The sequence below is a fragment of the Anopheles stephensi genome, unplaced genomic scaffold (genome assembly GCF_013141755.1).
Source record: "Anopheles stephensi strain Indian unplaced genomic scaffold, UCI_ANSTEP_V1.0 ucontig30, whole genome shotgun sequence".
In the NCBI taxonomy this organism is placed as follows: Eukaryota; Metazoa; Arthropoda; class Insecta; order Diptera; family Culicidae; genus Anopheles; species Anopheles stephensi.
This window is the reverse complement of record NW_023405236.1, coordinates 134,002-149,979: the sequence shown is the minus strand read 5'-3', so window position 1 is coordinate 149,979 and position 15,978 is coordinate 134,002. Positions and strand designations below refer to the sequence as shown.

General features: G+C 49.3%; 2 protein-coding genes across 2 annotated transcripts; one reads left to right on the top strand and one right to left on the bottom strand.

Annotated features, from left to right (window-relative positions):
- Nucleotides 1-1,815: 1,815 nt before the first annotated feature.
- Nucleotides 1,816-9,511, bottom strand: LOC118516468. The gene is made up of 6 exons (XM_036062372.1): nucleotides 9,022-9,511; nucleotides 6,734-8,952; nucleotides 5,802-6,241; nucleotides 5,395-5,673; nucleotides 4,547-5,230; nucleotides 1,816-4,058 (listed from the first exon to the last, which is right to left on the bottom strand). The coding sequence occupies exons 1-6, from the start codon at nucleotides 9,347-9,349 to the stop codon at nucleotides 3,950-3,952; spliced, it is 4,059 nt and encodes a 1,352-aa protein (XP_035918265.1). The 5' UTR covers nucleotides 9,350-9,511; the 3' UTR covers nucleotides 1,816-3,949.
- Nucleotides 9,512-9,825: 314 nt separating this feature from the next.
- LOC118516469 (possible lysine-specific histone demethylase 1-like) lies at nucleotides 9,826-14,531 on the top strand. The gene is made up of 2 exons (XM_036062373.1): nucleotides 9,826-11,506; nucleotides 12,748-14,531. The coding sequence occupies exons 1-2, from the start codon at nucleotides 10,147-10,149 to the stop codon at nucleotides 14,040-14,042; spliced, it is 2,655 nt and encodes an 884-aa protein (XP_035918266.1). The 5' UTR covers nucleotides 9,826-10,146; the 3' UTR covers nucleotides 14,043-14,531.
- The last annotated feature ends 1,447 nt before the right edge of the window (nucleotides 14,532-15,978 follow it).

Sequence of the window (15,978 nt, the reverse complement as noted above, 5' to 3'; positions counted from 1 at the left end):
ACTGGAGGGTGTTTTTCGGGAGGAAGATTTATTCAAACCATTTCATCATTGCAACACGATCGTATCGTCGCGGTGATCGTGGACATTTAGACACATGTTTGGGACAGTTTTGTGATAAGTAGTTAATACTGCATGGTTGGGTACTCTTTTGGCTTAATATTGAAGTTATCTTTACCTCGACATATTTTAATTTTGAAGGATCCTTTAGGATTTTTAACTAGGATAAGTTTTTATATAATTTTTGATATTTTGCTTAAGAGAGCTTAAATGGTTTCTTAAATGGCTTAAATGTTCGATTGTGTAATGCAGATAAGATCGAGTGTTAAAACTTCCACTTGACTTTCCATAAAAAAACTATCTATAAGGAAAGATATTCCTAGAATTAGCCAGCCTTTATTATTATTCATCTTCTTCCTTGGCACTACAACCTCGAGAGGTATCGGTCTGCCATTTCTGGCTTTCTGTGACTTGATTTCGCCCGTCGCGAAGTGGAACGATCCGAATGGGATTTGAGCACCGGTCCTGCCGTGTGAAGACCGTCGTCGCTGTCGCCTCTGCCACCGGACCGCCCCAAATCACTATTATTATTTACTATTTATTTTTTTACTACAGGTTACCTCGAGGGCTTTACAGTAGCGTCTGATACAATATAATTTTAAAAAAGTTAATAAAATGATCAAGAAAGATACGAGACACATTAGGACAAGGTAGACAAAACACAGGAGCAGAAGCAGCACTGGAGTCGTTTAGGAAGCACCTGATGGCGATTCTTGTTAACTTCCGCTATACCCTCCCCAACCTATCCATAGAGGTGACACCTGCTGGAGACCAAACAACGCTAGTTTAGTCCAAAATAGGACGGACCCAGCAGTAATACAGCGGATCACATGGACCTCAGACGCCATTCGAGTGATGAGGCCCAATAATTTGTTGGCCCACTCGAATACAGAGTTGATATGTGACTCAAAAGACAGTTTGTCATAGAGCCACACACCAAGGTCCTTTACCAGATGGACTCGTGGGATTGGTGAGCTGCAGAGCTGGTAGCTATATAGCTGCTTATCATGAGAGCGGTCGAACGAGATTGCGCAGCATTTTTCTACACAAAGGATGAGCCCGTTAGAGGAACACAAATCCGTAAATGCATCAGCTTTGAAGTAAAAAGGAAGTCTTAAGACGAGCAAACAGGAAGATAGAACTTGACCACGTCGGCATACAACAGACAGACTTTAGTCGAAAAAAGAGTGAAACCGAGACCCTGATGATCGCTTTTGGACTCAGTTCAACACAAACGTAACCAGTTTATGGTTACAGTTTATGGCAGTTATTATGGTCCAGTTGTGATCAGTCTTAAGTTCTTGTTGGTCTTCAATTGCTCTGTCTCGTTAAGTCTTAAGTCGATATGATATTATACGAGATACTCGCTGTTTGAGATTTTCTCACCTAAATTTACAATGCTAAAGAATCTGGCCTAGGTTAACCATTTATTGTACCTAATTCAACTTAAACGACCTGACCGTATTGTTAGTTTAACCAGTTACATATTGACCAGCAGCGGATCAAGGACTTTGGAGGCCCCGAACGGAATGGTAGTTGAGGTCTCCAACAGGATTTCCATCGACGAACAGGCTCTCCTAACCGATGAGGACCTTCGTGATCTTCCTTCCGTTCCTAAGATGATCCACCACCGATATTGACGTTATAGGGACATCTTTCTTTCCACCAAATACTGGAATAGAAGCTTCCTGGCATTTTGAGATAGGCTAGCGCTTCAATACGTATCCTTATAGTTAGATAAATTAAGTACTCAATTCACTGTCAATCTCTTCTTCACATCTCGTACATGTATTTCTTCATCGCTTGGGCACTTACTCTTACTTCTCAAACTCTTCCTGATCATTCCTTATCGTCCGATGGCTGGTTTAGGAAAACTATAGTAATCCTCGAGAAATGATAGCGATTTAAAGAGCGGTTTTTTTAAATGTTGAATCCTTGGTATTCTTGCCATACAAAGCTTGCTTCCTTTTCTTTTGACGTTGGCGACGTATGCGTTTTCAGAACTCCTTACCCTTTTCCAGGAAAAAAAACTAAATCTATTGGAAATATATCCCTTGCTTGATTTCTTTCAATCCGATTCATTGATCACGCTCTTTTCTCAATACCTTCACCGCAATAAACTCAGCCGCACAACAAACGCATCGATCTATTTTACCGTCATCTTCCTTACATGATTTTATTCTTTTTTCTTCGTCTTCATTTTGATTCAGTCTCAACAACAAAAAAAAATAAATCTTCTCCTCTAGTTTTAGTTCGTTCGTTTCGATTTTTGTTCGATTTTTCACTTTGTATCACTTTGTACTGGTTCCCGCAACGTACCGCTCGGAGAGAAGATCCATCCCAAACGGAAGAAGAAGAAAAATAAAAAGTACTACGCACTAGAGCACACCTTAACATAAAGGGAAAGATAGAAATTTTGTACTACACCGAAGAGTACTTAAAGACTTAAAGAGAAGAGTTAAAAACAAAACAAAAGGAATCCGTTCAGAGCAACGGTAGTATCAGCAGTTCGAAATATATGTACACAACGGTCGCTGCTCCAAAACTAGTGTGTGTGTGTTCACACACAACAAACCAAACAAAAACAGAAGTGTTTGAAAGTAATGAAAACCCCAGAAGTTAGATCAATCAACGGCATAATTTAAGTTCATAAATACTCGCTCGCGTTACAAGAGCTCTAGTAAAACAATAGAGAAGTAAACTATAATAAAAGGGAACAGTGAATAATAGACAAAATATATAAACACTCACACACAAACACACTCACACAACAAACACACAAACACCGTTTGAGTTTGCCGTGGTGAATTTCAACGTTTAATTCAAGTGTACTTGGTAGTAAAAGAAAATGAAACAATTTTTCGTGAAGAAACCAAAGCAACAAAAAAGTAAACAATTTAGATTCAAAAATTCTAGAAAAAAGAATTGATTCAAAAATTCATATCCGAAACTCGTGTCTGCTCCAAGTTTCGAATTTCCCCCTACCAAGCTGATGATCGCCCACGTGGGCGATGAAGAAGCATCGGGAAGGACACACACCGGTGCGCAACGACCCACACGAAGTAGTCATAAGAGGCAGCTGGCAGGTTGGTACGTTCTTCTGCGCACCGACTCGGCAGCAGGATCGATCATGCTAAAACTCCTGTAGCAAAACGACACGCGGAACTGTTTTCCCGCACATTGTTTTGCCCCGCGTATTCTCCGACTTTTGCTTTTCACTCGCGTGAACTTTTTAATTGCACCACTAAACTAAACTTCTTCTATGCTTACAGCGTGGCGTGTGTGCTGCCTTGGCGTTGAAAGCTGGTTTCCACTTCGATTGTCCGATTGCACGGCACTATAATCACACGATCGCTCGCCTGCGCTCCACCGCAACAACCCCGACCCGATCGATGGTTTCGACAGTGAACAAACCGAAAACAGAATATCGGAGGGATATCTGGTATAACAACAACTTACCCAATGTGGAACACGACGTTCCATCTCGTACCCGGTCGGTCCGGGAGCCCAACCACCGCTAACAAGCCGCCGTCCGTGTGTGTGTCGCTTCATCATCGGAAGCTTCCTGTGATGCTCGATTCCCCAGGCCATTCGATCTTCTTGCACTTCTTCCACAGGGAACACCAGGGTGTGGGGAGCGGGGCCGGTAGACGTGGAACCAACATACGGGAATCATTTAATGTACACTTTAAACGGTAACTCAACGCAAAACAGGGCATGGCAAACCTACTCTGGAGATGGTTAGCGTCGGGACAGAAACTTGAGTGCGCGAGAAAAAAATGGATTGGGGGGGGGGGGGGTGGGGGCGGGAGAAAAATGCAGGATTCAGGACGAAATCGAAACAAAATGGCGATGGCACTCAGGTTAAGAATCACATAGCAACGCAACGCCGTTACGCCACCGTACGACGCTCACTAAAGTGCTCGTACTTGCAGTCCCGATCAACGCATTGACCTCCGAGCTCAAAGGGACAAAGGATACCGGTGGGAATGTTCTGTGCACTGTTGGAAAGTAGAGAGAGAGAGAGAGAGAGAGAGAGAGAGAGAAAGAAAACAGAATGGAGGAGAAAGGTGGGGAAAGGGACAATGTACGGGGACAGCGTGTGTATGGGTATGGTGATGATGATATTACACAAAACGGCACATCATTTCGTCGCGAGGTAATGTGTTTGAGGGCGGAACACAGGATCATGATGTGTTGGAAAACATAAATGCAGGATCTCATCACGTGCGGGAGCAACAGTCACACCAGTAAAATGATGGAATAATTAGTAATCGACACGATTCGACAAATGATTTTGTAAATGAGTCAGTCATCGGAAGGGTAGGAAAGACACACAAAAAAAGGGGGGGGGGGGGAAGGAAAGAGGGGGAAAAATGGAAAAAGGATATTGAGTTCAATTTTTATCGTTGCTGAATTGAAGTAAGGACCGATTGCTGATCAAGCGCGATCATCATCCAAATGAGATGGTGTTTAAACTTTAACTTACCCTTGCTTCAAGGACATCAGCGGTGACGTGTACTTTTCTATTCGGAACGTTTCGCCTGGAACGATTCCTTCTTCGCCGCACTGCATCGAGCCAGTGTCTTCCGGTCGGATCAAACCCGGTGACGGGTCTTGCATTGGCATTGGCTCAACATCATTTGGTATCTCCTGCTCCTGCACGATGACGTCAGCCGCAATCGAAGCCTCATCCGTCTGCGCTACAGTATGTACAGTTGCTGCTGGCTCAGTTTCGGCCACACGCTCATCCTCCTCACACGTCGGATGAGGTTCACCCTCTTCTACAACTTGTTCTGATTGCTCTTTCACAGCAGGAGCCTCCACGGGAAGACAGGACTCCTCAGGAACTGGTTCCTCGTCCCGATTAATCGCTTCACACGTATTCATCTGCTCGCGCTCGGCTACAGCGTCTCCGTCCTCGTCCTCACGCTGAGCTCCCACCTCATTCGATCGCCCCTCGTCACACTCCTCATTGTCGTACGTGACCGTTTTCCAGTAACCGGGCTGATCGTCCGTGCTGCTCGCCGCCAACCGTCGCCTGTGGTTGGCGATCATCTCATCCTTAAACTCTTGCAGCGTCGGTTTGCGAATGTTGCGCAGCTCCCGCGTTTCGGCGATCAAAATGCGCAACTGTTGCTGCACCACGGTTCCGCTCGACGTTGCCGGCAGTCTGGAAGAAAGCGTTAGTGTGACTAAGACCCTGTTTCCAACCCGCTGTTTGGCGGCCAACTTGCGCGGGACACTCTTCCGTCAAATCTGCCCCCGTATTCCCCCTCTCCACTTCTTGTGCTGTGTCTACTGTGTGTCTGTGTGTGTTCAACAATTCCAACTTACTGATACGTTTCCCCCTTAATGGTACGCCCGATCTGGTAGCACATGCGTTCCAGCTCACCGGAACGCTTGCGACTGAGCAGGATCTTCTTGCGCGTCGCCTGCAGGCTGCTAATCGTGTCGTACGATCGGTGCCGCCGCTTTTCGTACACGCTCTCGAGCAGCGCCAGCTTTTCCTTCAGCAGCTCGATGCGACTCTCGAGATGGAACAGCTCCCGGCGTGCCTGCTGTGCCTCCAGTATCGTCGCGTTATGCCGCTCGAGCTCACTCATAAACGCACCGCTGCAGGAGTTTGTACGAGGTTTCGTCGGATCGAACAAGAAGAAGAATATGTGGTGAAACGTGGGTTGTGGGGACGCTGGGCGAAACAATGAGGCCAAGGGCCAAACGTGCCTCTGGTGCTGCTTTACCTGTGCTTTTCGAGCTGTTTCTCCGCGGTCAGAAGCAACCGGTTACGGGACGCTTCCGATAGGTTCGGCAAACTTGATCGTATCTGTTGCAACTTTCGTTCGATCGGATCTTGCGTGGCAGTGGCGGCCAGCTGCTCCTCTATAGCTTCTGCTGTGGTGGCGGTAGTGGCCGTTGTTAGCTGGGAAGCGGCAATACTTAACGATTGCTTCCGTTTGCCAGGACTGCGGGCAGGTCTTGGTTCGGCCGACTTTTGCTCTACGACTGAACCACTGTTGGCTACTTTTTGGGTGTCTGGTTTAGGAACTGAGTTATCTTTCGCGGTGCTGCTAGGAGCCTGTGCGGAATTTTGGCGTGCAAGCTTATCGCGCTCTAATTGTGCCATACGGGCAACCAGTCTCATGTACTCCATCTGTGCCGATTTCGAAAGGTGTCTCACAGCCTGCAGAGCAAAGGGTAAATAAGTGACACAAAGGTTGAACGTATGTATCAAACAAAATGGACTGATTTCAGCGATTGTTTAAGCAAAAGCCCCTGCCGATTCGACCAACGAATGCATCAGGACCACTGGTGGTGTGTACAGCCAGAACGTTTGACTGCGTTATCAGCTGATTGGAAACCGTGTTTGACAAACTAGCCAAAGGAACTACGCTCGCAGGTTCGTGGTCGCGTTATCAGTTCCAGGCTGTGAGCAAAGTAGGTGCAAATCGAGAGTTGCCATGGCAACGATTGGCTATATCGGATTCAGCTTTCAGTCTTCAGGAAGGGCATGAAGCCTTCTCTCCCATAGTGAGGACTGACTATTCAACTATACGGTATCAACATGTCTAGTAAGCCAGAAATGACAGACATGACCTAAGATGTCGTTAGGCCAAAGAGAAAGAAGAGCAAGAAAGATATGCAATAATAAAATAGAAATAAAACAAACTCTCACCGTCGGCGTCGCCACAGCATTACTACCACCACCACCACTACTGCTCGTTGGAAGTTTCTTTGCCGCATTTCTTGACTGCTGATGCTGCCTCGTTCCCGATAAGCTCTTCTCGCTGGAAGCCACGCGCTCGCCAACATTCCCGGAATGTTCCGCCAACTCTTTGGCACCATCTTCTTGGTTGGTTGTCGGTGCGGTCGTGCTTTTGCTTCGTACACTTTTCAAAAACTTATCCAACTGCTCCTCAAACCGTACCGCCGTCGTCGTCGTCGTGCCTGACGCCACAACGGGCACCACCGGACCGACACCACTGTCCGCCGCATCATCCTTTTTCTCCGGAGACGAAGCGCTGAAATCTACTTCCGAATCAGAATCGGAATGGCCAAGCTGTATCACGAGCTTCGCTACTGGTCGTGAAACAAACGTATCGACGGTAGTTAGTTCCTTGGGTGATTCTGTCCTGGTCACGGTCGTAAGATGCAGCGGAGGCGATGGTGCAGACACAGCAGTTCGATTCAGATTGATCAGCTTGTTCGGGTTGTTGACGAGCTTTTGCGTGTGAACGACGGAAGCCGGTTTGGCCGGTTCTTGTTGCTGTGGTTGGTGCGGCCGGACCTCAGGTGGCAGTTGAATGGCAGGGGTAACGTCTGTGGCGGTTGGTTGCTCCACCGGAACATTAGCACTATTCGAGAGTGATTTTTTCTTTCGCTTTCGCTGTGTTCTCCGATCGAGGATGGTAATCAAGTTGGTGTTTTCGTTGCTCGTCGGATAGATAGCATCCGTTTCCTGTTCTAGTTCTTGCGCCCGCGCCGGTAACTCTTGCTCTTTCTCTTCACACTGCACCACGGGGTCATGTTCGTTCTGGACGGTTTCCATCGGTTCCTGCTCTTTCGGTTCCACCACCTTCTTCGATGGTGGGTCAACCACTTCCTGCTGTTTGCTTTGCTTTTGGCGCATTTTCGTTAGCAGCAGATGGCGCAACGCTTCCGCTTCCGCTTCCTCCATCGAGTCGGGTGTAACGGAAGGGCTTGCCGGTGCCAAATCTCCCCTCCGATGGAACAGTGCAGAATCGCAAGAATCGGTCCCCGCGAGAAGCAACCTTTGCTCGATCGCATTACCACTGTACGCAGGCGATGGGGCACTCCCGATACTGTCGCTACTGGCCAGCTCCATATCGATGGGTTGCTGCGAATCTTCCTCCATATCATCCGGCCCGTTAGCACCCCGTTCGGACGTCGGACTGCCCAGTGGGCTAATCTCCATATCGTTTCCATTATCGTCCGAATCGACAAGGTCGATCTGTACGTATTGTGGTTCCACGATCTGCACATCGTCCGCATCGTCCTCGATCATTTCCACCGAATCGTGCCCATCGCTGTACACACCATTGTCGTAAACGGGAGGTACCTCCCGGACGGGCGAAAGCATGATATCGTCGCTCGGCGAGTACGGTTGCTCATTGTCCAGCTCGCGGCGCTTCTTTCGCGATGCGTGCTTCTTCAGTACGGCCGTTTTAAGCGCGATCAGGCGCAACTCTTGCTCTTCCGCTGATACCGCGTCGGACACACGATCTTCCGCCTGGTTTATCGTGGGCGGTGGCGGCGGTGATGGTATCTGAAATTCGGAAATAATCTCTCCAAGTCCCGCTTCCCGCACGATCGGCTTCGTGCTGAGTGCTAGCAACCGGAGCTGCAACTCTTCTTCCTCTTCCTCCTCGTCCGCATCGTCCTCTATCACGACCGCATCGGATTCGTCCGACTCTTCCACCACTGGTGTCTTCTTAACCTCGGATTTTCTTTTTCGCTTCGCGGTTTGCAGCAAAAGTTTCTTTTTTAGCGGGTTCCTCGTACTGGAATGCCGCTGGCTTCTGCCATTGCCAATACCCAACGCAAGCTTCAGATACTCCCGATCGACGGCCGCTTCCGGTTCGGAATCCGACGAGTGTGGATGCCGTTCGGCGGGTGCCGGCGACCGGGAAGCGTACCGTCGCCTTTTATGGCGTGAACGGTGCGAGGACCGTTTCGAACCTTTTTCTTTTGTCTTTTCAGCGTTCCGTTTCGTTGCAACCGAGCGCGTATGTTTGCCGTCGGCGTAGCGATTGTCCTCTTTGCTTGTGGTGCTTGCTTTGTATGGCTTATGGGTACGATGTGGCGGGTGCTGATGTTGCGGGTAGTAATAATAATTTTCCTTCCCGTTCATAACCTCCTCGACGTCTAGGTAGTCTGTAAAAACAAGAGTCTCGATGTAAGCAATTGTTTCTGCATCGTAAAACTAGCACACCGCTTCCGTACCGTATTTGCTGTGCTTGGCAAATTTGCGCTTCATCATGCCAACCTTCTTGTCCATCGCTTCCAGCGCTGCCATGCGCTCCCGGATAGTTGATTCCTCCTCCGAGCTGATGTCCTCGAGCTCTTGCTGCTGGCCCTCGTCATCTTCGTCCTGTATTTCGCCCTCCTCATGATCCTCATCCTCGTCCGGACCTTCGCTTCCACTGCTCACCAGCACCAAGCCTTCCGGAAGGTCACCGCTTACGGGCGACGGCAGTTGTTGCTTCTCGTCGTCCGCCGGATTCTCCATGGTGCATGGGGAAAGCGTGCCCTCGACCAACGATGCAGGCATGCACGGTGGAGCGCATTCGACGGTGTGGCTCTCTGGTGCTAGTGCGGATGCTTCTGTCCCTGAAAAAACACTGTTAAAAACTCCCTACACTTGCGGTACGCTTGTGAAATTCTTTGTAAAACACAGCTGAATTCCTTCCTTTCATAACTTGCTGTTTTCGCGTTTACTGCGACTGAAAAACTCATGTGACAGTTGTCAAGCAGCTGCAAGACGCACAAGGTTGCTAGAGCGAGATGGCTCATCCTGTGCATGCAATTTTATTTTTGATACCTTAAAAAATATGTTTTTTTGTTTCTTAATTTTTGAGGTGAAAAATCGCATAAAACCATTGCTGCTGATTACCGAAACGAATCGTGCAAATTTGTTTTTCATTCAATTTGCAACACAGCTTCCTCGCAAAAGCTAATAACCACCCTGTGCGCAGCTGAAAATTTGTGCTTTGGGGCAGTTCATGTTTTTCCAAACAAATCGGTATCTGTCAAATCCCAAAACCAAAAAAGGAGGACAAACAGTTTTTCTGTGCATGCAACAACGAAAAAAAAAAGTTGTATTCGCGCTCCTCGATGACCCTCTGGTGACCTGCTGGAGTATTCGGGTTTGAATCAAACAGTAGAACGGCAAGCACAAGCCACCAAAACCCCGCCAGCAAGCCAGCAGAAAAAGGAAAGTCTCAAGCACAAGGGTCATCAGGTTTCCCGGGCGTTTTTCGCTGGTAAAACAATAAGAAAATGGTGCCATAGACAGAAGGGCAGGAGAGAAGCGGTGAATCTTATTGGAACGGCGCGGCGAAGGCGAATATGAACGGTACGGCGGCCGCAGGACAAACGCGGGACGATACCGGACCGACCATGGATGCGGTCGAAACGGTAACGCTGATCAGCGACGATTCGGACGTAGAAATGACCGACATCTCCGTGAAGCGTCCTAGCAAATCCGAATCCGACGAAGGACGACGTACGAGCCGCCGGAAAAAGGTGAAGGTAGAGTACGGGGATAATGGTGCAAAAACGAACGCTGGCGCTGGCCGTCCCGGGAGTGCCTGTGAGGGAGCCGATGCGACCGGCGATCGTAAGCACGAGCCGGGACCGAAACCGGATCCTCCCACGCCGAAATCGAAGAAACGTGAGCTGGAAGAAAAATCAGCTACCGGCCCGGATCCGAACCCGTACCAGGAGTTGATGACGGGGTTGGAGGGTGCCGCCTTTCAGTCGCGACTTCCGGTCGATAAGATGACGGCTGCGGAAGCGGTCTGCTTTCCACACATCATCAAACACGGACTGGTTACGCAGCGCATGTTTCTGAACGTGCGCAACCGCATCCTGCAGATGTGGATCGAGGAACCGACGGTACAGCTAACGCCCGAGAACGCCCTGAAGAAGATGGAATCACCGTTCGACAGTGATCCGGCGCTCGTGCGCAAGGTGCACGCCTTTCTCGAGCGGCATGGGTTCATAAATTTCGGCATTTTCGAGCGGCTTAAACCACTGCCGGTGAAAAAGCACGCGAAGGTGATCGTCATCGGGGCGGGCATTTCGGGCCTGGCCGCCGCCCGCCAGTTGCAGCAGTTTGGGTTCGATGTGATCGTGCTGGAGGCAAGGGATCGTGTTGGCGGGCGTATTGCGACCTTCCGGAAGAATGCTTACACGGCGGACCTTGGTGCGATGGTAGTGACCGGCATCTGGGGCAACCCGCTAACGATACTGAGCAAACAGACCGGCATGGAGATGTGTCCAATCAAGAGCACGTGTCCGCTGTACGGGGCGGGCGGGAAACCGGTGCCGAAGCACAAGGACGATATGGTGGAGCGGGAGTTTAACCGACTGCTGGAAGCCACCAGCTACCTTTCGCACCAGCTGGACTTTAACTACGCCGGCAATCATCCGGTTTCGCTCGGTCAGGCGCTCGAATGGATTATCAAGCTGCAGGAGAAGCACGTGAAGGAGAAACAGGTTCAGCATCTGGGCGGCATCATCGGCTGGCAGCAGAAGCTGCTGGCGAATCAGCAGCAGCTCGTGGAAACGCTTGCCAGGATAAGGGATCTGAAGGCGAAAGCGCAACATTTGAACGATACCAAGCCACCGAAACCACCGCCACCGGTCAAGGAGGGTAGTGGTGGAGGTAGTGGTGGCGGAGGAGCGACACACGATGCCTCAGGAGGTAAGTCAACACTAAAAATCCTTTTCTTGCTCAAGAAGTTCCTTCAGCTGTGCTTACGATCGAGCGCCTGTCGGGCTTCAACAACCGCATCCGCAACCGCGAACAAGCTTGTTAATGACTCCTGTTAATTTGTCAGCTTCAACACAATTTTTGGGTCGTCTGGTGTCATTTTCTGTACATGATCGGGACTCCGTTTCGCTGCACAATATTAAGGCACCTCATTCGAGAACCTCGGATCAAAGTTGCCAACGGATAGGTGGTGCACCCCGCATATGAAAAGCTGATTCCTGAAACCTCAGCCCCAATAACCGAGGCTCTTCTTCTTCTTCTTTCTTGGTTCAACGACCTCTTAGGTCATGCCTGCCATTTTTGGCTTACTTCTTCTATCTTGGCCTGCTCCTATGGAGGAGCACGTCTAAAAGACATGGCCTGATGTCCAATTCGTTTTCAAGAAATTCGGTCTATGGCTGCACTCCTCCATCCCCCGCTTGTTACTGATCTCCCTCAAGCCTGACTCCATTTGATCCTGCCAACGAGCTCGCTGTGCTCCTTTTTGTCTCGTTCCGAACGAGCCACTGGTCAGCACTTTCCTGGTACGGCATGAGTCCGGCGTCCTTCCAACGTGCCCTAAGCAGCGTATCCTTCCGACTTTGGTCAGACCATCAGAATGTCTGCAATGAAAACCGGCTCAGCTAGCTCGTGGTTCATGCTTCCTCTCCACACGCCCCGCTCGCACACACCACCAAAGATAGTCCGTAACACTCGCCACTCGAAAATGACGAGTGCATTGGAATCCTCCGCCAGCATAGTCCAGGAGTCGGGCCCGTAGAGGACACCACCGGCCGTATCAGTGTACGATATATTTCGCATTTCGAGCGTTGTAGTAAAAGTTTGGCTTACTAGACTTATTGATACCGCATAGTTGGAAAGTCAGTCCTCACTATGGGGGAACGACCCAGATGAGACTTGAACCCCGGTCCTGCCGTGTGAAGGTCGGCGCCGTTATCGCCTCGGCCACAGGACCGCGATTAGGTTAACCCAGGCTCTTATGTACTATTATTTCCCAAGTCTTTTCCGTCACTTTCAGACACATTCCTCAAAGACTCCAAGTTTAAGGTCCTTTTAGGTCCTAAACCAGTATTTTGACCAAAACCAATTTTACAATTACCGGCTAATACCTATCTGCAATTATAATTGTAATCATTGGCTGTAATAAATTTTTACCTTTTGTACACCTTCAGGTGACAGCGCAGCAACAAAGTACTTCGAGGTCGAGTTTCAGCTGCGTGTGACCGCGCGCGAGGAGCAACTGGCCTGGAAAGAGGTGGAACGGTTACAGGCGTACCAGACCGAGCTAGAGACAAAAGTGCGCGAGCTAGAAAACGAACAAGTGTCCGAGGTGTACCTTTCCTCCAAGGATCGCCAGATCCTCGACTGGCACTTTGCGAACCTGGAGTTTGCGAACGCAACTCCGCTCAGCAATCTTTCCCTGAAGCACTGGGACCAGGACGATGATTTCGAGTTTATCGGTAGCCACACGACGGTAAAGAATGGATACTCCTGCGTACCGATCGCGCTCACCGAGAATCTGGACGTGCGAGTCAACACGGCCGTCACCTGCATCCGGTACCGGCCCGGCGGTGTCGAAGTGACGGCGGATCTCAAATCAAACAACTCCACCGTTTGCTATCGGGCGGATCTCGTTCTCTGCACGCTCACGCTCGGCATCCTAAAGCTTGCCATCGCCGACGAATCGAAGCAGCTGAACACGGTCCGGTTCGATCCACCACTGCCCGAGTGGAAGCAGTCCGCCATCCGGCGGCTTGGCTTCGGCAACCTCAACAAGGTCGTGCTCTGTTTCGACCGCATCTTCTGGGATCCGAACACGAACCTGTTCGGGCACGTCGGCAGTACCACGGCCAGCCGCGGCGAGCTGTTCCTGTTCTGGAACATCTCGCAATCGCCAGTACTGCTGGCGCTAGTCGCCGGTCAATCGGCTGCCATCATGGAGAACGTATCGGACGACGTAATCGTGGGCAGGTGCATCGCGGTGCTGAAAGGTATCTTCGGCAATTCGGCCGTCCCACAGCCGAAGGAGACGGTCGTCACGCGATGGCGAGCGGATCCTTGGGCCCGTGGGTCGTACAGCTTCGTATCGGTCGGATCGTCGGGCAGCGACTACGATCTGCTGGCCGCGCCGGTCACACCGAAAGCCCCCGAAGGAGAGGCACGTGCGAAACAACCTCCTCCACCTCCACCTCCTCCGCCACAGCAACAACAACAACAGCAACAAGCACAGCAACGCCATGACAAAAACGGTGAAAAGAACGAGCCTGAGGACGATGATGACGTCGACAGCAATCCGATTGACATTCCACGGCTATTCTTTGCCGGCGAGCACACGATCCGCAACTATCCGGCCACGGTGCACGGTGCACTGCTGAGCGGGTTGCGGGAGGCGGGCCGGATTGCCGATTACTATCTCGGCTTTCCCAACTGCTACCCGGAAGCGCCCAAGGAAGAAACGAAAAAGTGATCCTCGTCGCAGTAAAAGACGCTCTTGCCGCACAAAAAGCACACACAGCAAAGGGGGTGGCGGAGAGGGGGGGGGGGAGTTCGGCCATTTTTTTTCTTACTCAGTGCACCTTGAGACACATTTACATATTACACAACACCACACATTCTCTCAAACATGCGTACACATCACCATTTATCCCACCCCTCCGTTCGTGAAAGCTCCCAACCAAATCTCCATACCAATGCTCCTCCTCCTCTCTCCAGGCAATCCTGCCGAGTTTTTTTGTTGTAGAAATTAACACCGGAACAATTTTAGTAAATATTGGCAATCACGATCACAACATTCGCTGCTCTGTGTGTTTGTATTGCGTGTGTGTAATGTGTGACCGAATTGTTTAAGTGCACTCCCGGAGTACAACGGTATTACACCTAGTATGGTTCATTATTTCCGTCTGCCATGTTCAATAATGTAGATAAATAAAAATCGACAAATCGCAACGTAATGTAACTTTTGTGTGTTTTTCTTTGTCGCCATGTTCTTCTTCTTCTTCCTTGGCACTACAAGCTCGAGGGGTCTCGTGGCCTGCCATTTCTGGCTTTCTGTGACCTTAATTTTACCCGTAGTTAAGTAGCCTTACGTACGGGAAGGCGGTCTGGATGGGATTTGAACCCTGGTGCTGCCGTGTGAAGACCGGCGCCGCTATCGCAACTGCCGTCGGACCGCCCCGCCATGTTCAGTGCCCAATAAAATGACGTGATGTACGATCCTTGCTGAAGAGGTCGAACGTCTTAAGAAGAGCTTATAGTGTCATGGAAGTCCTGCAGAACTGTATATGATATGTTGATCCATCCACTTCCGAGAGCGTTATGAGACAACTCACTCATCTTCGAAACAGGAACTCTCTAAAATGCTTTGAAGAGTTGTGAACATGAAAGGGCCTTCCATATGAAATCCCATCCTCGGAGACCTAACTATCTAACTCCGAGTAAACTAAGGCAGGTTTGTAGTTGCCGAGAAATGTGACGAAGGACAACGGAAGAGCTCAATTTTGATGCGCCGGACTAATGGTGGGAAACAGGAATCCCAGTGGGGATTCAGATCTTCGAATCCCAGTCTTAATAGATATTCGAATCTCAAAATCTGAACCCGAATCTCTCCCAGCAAACGAAAGCAAACGACAGTATTATTCCAAACCAGTTTCCCTTATCCAATGTCTATCAAATCCCGGGTAAAAGACTCGAGAAGGCCCCCCCTAGAATCATTTGTGTGCAGCACTGTGGCCTGTCATTTTTGTTGTACAGTGGGATTTCTGTATGGCCAAAACCCATTTGATGTAAACATTGTGCATTGTTCTATTAATAGACAGCGAGTAGAACTTGATACAATACATTTTAACAAGTGGTTTGAGATTATGATATTCTTATGTTTCCTCCTTTGCTGAATATCAATGCAAGGTAACAAGTATTCATTGAATTACTGTTCCGTTACCGTCCGAGAACGCCGTGCATGTTTTAGGCCAGATTGTTCACCCCTAGTGCGACTGAAAACTAGTACGAAGCTCCTGTAACCCAAAATGAATGGTAGAGTTAGCGGAGAGGGGATTTTAATCAAATAATAACAATATTTTATTCGACTTTCTTCAACCAATTTTGACCACACTGAAAGCACACTAAAAGCTCACTGTGAAGCTCTCGCAACGTGTACTGCGGATTGCATACCTTTAGGCGTAAATCCTACAGCGCCTAACAAATTTTGTCAGGGGGGGGGCCTTCTCGAGTCTCGACGGCCCAAATCCGAAACGAATTCGAATCCGTCATTTAGGATTCTATCCGATTCGAATCTTTCTGGGGATTGAATCTTCGAATCAGTCTCCCTTATCCAATGTCTATCAAATCCCGATCAAAACCCAATTGAATCCTTATTGAATCTTAATCGAATCCCAATCGACACCCTA